A 5,175-nucleotide genomic window follows, 5' to 3' on the forward strand; every position below is an offset into this window, starting at 1 on the left:
GAAGGAGTGTGTCTCCCTCCCACCTTCTCCTAACTCCTTTGACATTTCATACCCCCATGTTTACACCACACGCCTCCATCAAACCTAACATGTACCAGCACACAATACAATAATAACACACCACATTATTTTCTATTTTTTTCTTTATATTTTTAAATCTAAGACACCATCCGTTATTTTTTCCAACCATTTCCAATCATATTCTCTGTTCATGAGTCAACGTTGAGTGCCTTAATCTATCAAATAATTTTCAGCCCAACAAATAAGCAAAGGTTATCTGGAAAGTGGGTAGTTCCCCTTTTCAAATTGTAGTACAAACAAAAACTTTAACATCTCAGAAAACTCATTTGTAGTAGTACACAACCCCACCATTGTACTACAAGTTATTGTAAGAAGACCCTCTTTGGTTGATGATTTAGTTTCTAATGGCAACTATAAAGTTCTCTGCTTTGATGCAAATCCTTTCATGGGTTGTCTCCATTTCTGATACATCAGAAACTTTGCCTTGGTTTTTTAGATTGCAAATTTGTACCGTATTACCTTAATCTTTTGTACCTGGTGTGGTGGAGAATACAATTCTTGAATTGAAGCTTCGTCCCTGTCAGGAAGATTCAGTTTTCCTTTCATAAAAAAAGGGAACTTGAGGTGAGATATTTAATGGGGTTTTGTCTTTTTGACTGGTTATTATTTTAGGAGCCATAAAATCTCTGAACTTTTTCATTGTAGAATGGGATTCTAATTCCTTTTGTTCATCCTCTTTTATTATTCTCATTTATTGTTTAATATTAGTTTCCTTTATTGCAATGATTGTATTCTATGAGATTTCGTTAGAATTTATTCCCTTTGTATAGCCAGTTTATAAATTGTTCCATAACTTGAACAATTTAGATATGAAATTTGTTCCCTTTGTAAAGTGCAGGAGCTGAAATTTTTTGGCATATTTAAATGTTAATTATTTTTGCCTCTCTTTAATAGATTACCAATTCTATTGTTTTCTTTGCTTTGGTGATTGGTTCAGTTAGAGTTGAGGATTTTGTGAATCCAATGGGTACTATAAGCAGTGAGGATCACAGAGAGATTGAGAATCATGTTAGAGAAGGCACTGAAGAGGCTCCACCTATGCCTGAGGAAGTGAGTAGAATAGCACCATGGGCGAGACAGATCACGATTCGGGGATTATTTGCTAGCGTCCTCATAGGAGTCATTTACAGTGTGATTGTGATGAAGCTGAACCTCACAACTGGTCTAGTCCCCAATCTCAATGTCTCAGCTGCTCTCCTTGGCTTTGTGTTCATCAGAACATGGACTAAGCTGCTTGAAAAGGCCAATATTGTTTCAACTCCATTCACCAGACAGGAGAATACAGTAATCCAGACTTGCGCGGTTGCTTGCTACAGCATCGCAGTAGGAGGTGAGTCTTTCTCTGCAATTTCTGTGCAGTTTGATGGCTGAATTTAATGCTTAATCTTTAAGTGTGTGCAAAAGACAGTGTGAGAAGTTTGTGTCGGAAATTCCAAGTGTGAGTGATTAAGTTCACATTGGTTAATAATGGGTTAATTAAATACAATATAAGTGTGAAGACGCATAGACTCATTGCTTTAAGGTTTTGGGTCAAGATGTGGTGTCGGACTCGGATCCAACGATTTGTTGATCTGAACTTGTGTAATTGTTAGGTGGTTTTGGGTCTTACCTCTTGGGATTGAATAGGAGGACGTATGAGCAAGCAGGGATCGATACAAAAGGGAATGCTCCAAATAGTACCAAGGAACCTGAAGTGGGCTGGATGACAGGCTTTCTCTTTGTGAGCAGCTTTGTAGGGCTATTGGCGCTGGTCCCAATTAGAAAGGTATTTCGTTATTGCAATTAATTTCATGATTTTGCACAAAATTCATTTAATGCGCGAAGTTTGTTCGCTTAGTAGTTTTTACTGTATGAGTAAATTTGGTTCTTCTTTACTTGAATGATGTTGCTGAAGAAAGTTGTTGTTTAACAGATCATGATAATAGACTACAAATTAACTTATCCAAGTGGAACTGCTACTGCTGTTCTTATTAACGGGTTTCATACTCCTAAAGGAGATGTTATGGCCAGGTATTATTATTAACCTGTTTTGTTTTGATTTGGTTTGGTTTGTTTTTGCTTCCAAATTTGTTTTGGTATTTTCTTCAAGTTGGGTAAGCTAGGTGAATCTTTATAGAGGCTAAAACTAGTTGAACTCCCTCTGCAGGAAGCAGGTTCACGGTTTCATGAAATTCTTCTCATTCAGCTTCCTCTGGGCTTTCTTCCAGTGGTTCTACACGGGTGGAGATAACTGCGGATTTATTCAATTTCCTACTTTTGGATTGCAAGCATGGAGAAACTCGTGCGTTCCTTTGTTTTTCTTCGACTAATAAAAGTCTCTCAAGTCTCTACCATGAAACAATATTCAAATTGTCACTGATTAAAGCATTTGAATTTGGCAGATTTTACTTCGATTTTAGCATGACTTATGTTGGAGCAGGAATGATTTGTTCCCATCTTGTCAATTTATCCGTGCTTCTTGGGGCTGTTGTTTCATGGGGAATTATGTGGCCCTTAATAAAGGGACTAAAAGGAGAATGGTACCCTGCAACTATATCAGAAAGTAGCATGAAGAGTCTTAATGGCTATAAGGTTCAAATTTAGCTGAACTAAAGGACGCTATCAGAGCTAGATTATTTGATTTTAGTTCCTTCAATTTGAAGCCTTGGTTTTTCCCCTTTGCTGCAGGTTTTCATTTCCATTGCATTGATTCTTGGTGATGGGCTTTACAATTTTGTCAAAGTCGTCTACTTCGCGGTCACAAATATCCGTGCCAACATGAAAAGGAAGAATTTAAATACATGTATGTAAATGGTCCTTATAATTTTTTTTTCCGATTCCTTAGTGGATGTTTGGTACACAATAGAAAAACATGAGCCAAAATCATGGTGGACTGAAGCAACTTTTATCAGCTTTTGCTTCTGTCCACCATGATTTTGGCTTCACCGTGATTTTCTACCGTGTATCCAAGCACTTATATGACTATGGATTATAGACTATTAGGTAGGCTATAAAGCTGCATTTGGTGTTTAGCCAACCAGAAATTGATCCAATATGAAGTGGTTTATGTCTTTATGATATCTTTGAATTTGAAATATGTCTGTAGAATCTAACATTTCTTCATTACCGCAGTTCTGGATAACCAGAAACAACTTCCTCTCGATGACCTTAGACGGAACGAAGTTTTTACAAGAGAAAGCATTCCCCTATGGTTGGCATGTGCAGGGTACATCTTTTTCTCCATCATTTCCGCCATTGTAATCCCTTTGATGTTTCCTCAGTTGAAGTGGTATTATGTGGTGTTTGCCTATCTTTTTGCACCATCTCTCGGCTTCTGCAATGCTTACGGCGCAGGCTTAACCGACATGAACATGGCCTACAACTACGGGAAAGTGGCTCTTTTTGTGCTTGCAGCCTTGGCCGGGAAAAACGATGGCGTAGTTGCTGGTCTCGTAGGGTGTGGCCTGATCAAATCCATTGTTTCCATTTCATCTGATTTGATGCATGATTTCAAGACCGGCCATCTCACATTCACTTCGCCTCGCGCGATGCTTGTGAGCCAAGCTATCGGGACCGCAATAGGCTGTGTTGTTGCTCCTCTCACATTCTTCCTTTTTTACAAGGCTTTCGATGTGGGGAACCCGGACGGAGTTTACAAGGCTCCATATGCCATCATATATAGAAACATGGCAATTCTTGGCGTGCAAGGGTTTTCCGCGCTTCCTCACCATTGCCTGCAGCTCTGTTATGGATTCTTCGCGTTTGCTATAGCAGCCAACTTGGTGAGAGATATTAGCCCTAGAAAGTTCGGGAGATGGGTTCCACTTCCAATGGCGATGGCTGTGCCTTTCCTAGTTGGTGGTTACTTTGCCATTGACATGTGTATGGGAAGTTTGATTGTGTTTGCCTGGCATAAACTGAACAAAAATGAGGCGGGTTTGATGGTTCCTGCAGTTGCTTCTGGGTTGATTTGTGGAGATGGAATGTGGATTCTCCCTTCATCCATTCTTGCTTTGCTAAAGGTTCGTCCCCCAATCTGCATGAGCTTCTTTCCATCAAGGTAGAAAGTTCACACTTGTAGAGATCAGAGGAATTAGATGCAGTCAAGTAAAGTGTATGTTTGTTTTGGGGATAGATAACACAAACGTGATTTCGCGTAGCTCAAGATATCAACGAAAAAACTAGAATTTGTCATGTTGGGTTTAACGTGAATCGGAGAAGTAAGATATTAACATGTTTACTTCAATGTGGATTCACGTTAAGTTCAATGGAAATGCACGTTAAGATAATTATGGGTTTAATGTCCTAGGAGGCTTGCTTGTGAGCAATTCTTATTCAAAAATAGGATCTATGATCATATGTAATTCCACGTCAATTAGCTATTGAAGAATTAGTATAGAAATTTTATACAGAACTACTATGAGTCTATGACAGATTTTATACATATTTTCATTTAGTGACTGACCAATTCGACGACAAATGGGTAAAAGTGAACAACTGAACATACTCAAATTTGTGTCATTTTAAAGGTAATCTTACCAATCAACACAGAGTTATTCTAGTTTAAGCAGAAATCTCGCTTAAGAAGAGACTATGGATTTAACCAATTACAGAAGTTAAAAATATGATAGAAAAGCCTTGATACACTGCCTAACCTTCCTTGCAATACTGCAGTCTTATAAGATTATGACTTCTGAATTTCTTTCCACGAGAAACAACCCATATTGGACCAGCTTGTCACTTTTTTCACATTCAAGCTTTCACAACTGAATTTAGATAATATGGAAAACTGAAACATATCCTTACATTATGGTGCTTCAAAAGGGTTGTCTAAATAATCCTTGATTAAAATTGGGTTAAATAACCTAATGATGAAGTGTTCCAATAATAATGTAACATGTGTTTTTATAATTTCCAAATCATTTGATTATTTTATTTTATTCTTTATTTTATAATATTCACTTTATTAAGAGTTAAATACGTTTTTAGTCCATAAACTATCATGAATTATTGGTATTCACCCTCTATCTCTCTGACCTTCATCCTCTCCTTCTGAATCCCACAGATCTGAGAAATCCCTGTACCCAAAACATTAAAGTTTACGATCTGTATGAT

At 37.8% G+C, this 5,175-nt stretch overlaps 1 protein-coding gene across 1 annotated transcript; it reads left to right on the forward strand.

Moving 5' to 3' along the window:
- Positions 1–205: 205 nt before the first annotated feature.
- On the forward strand, positions 206–4,474 carry LOC130745423 (metal-nicotianamine transporter YSL3-like). The gene is made up of 8 exons (XM_057597657.1): positions 206–645; positions 1,019–1,411; positions 1,674–1,846; positions 1,994–2,091; positions 2,228–2,362; positions 2,463–2,652; positions 2,749–2,863; positions 3,193–4,474. Exons 2-8 carry the CDS (start codon positions 1,045–1,047, stop codon positions 4,122–4,124), a joined length of 2,010 nt encoding a protein of 669 aa, XP_057453640.1. The 5' UTR covers positions 206–645; positions 1,019–1,044; the 3' UTR covers positions 4,125–4,474.
- The last annotated feature ends 701 nt before the right edge of the window (positions 4,475–5,175 follow it).

This window comes from Lotus japonicus, chromosome 1 (genome assembly GCF_012489685.1).
Source record: "Lotus japonicus ecotype B-129 chromosome 1, LjGifu_v1.2".
Taxonomy (NCBI): Eukaryota; Viridiplantae; Streptophyta; class Magnoliopsida; order Fabales; family Fabaceae; genus Lotus; species Lotus japonicus.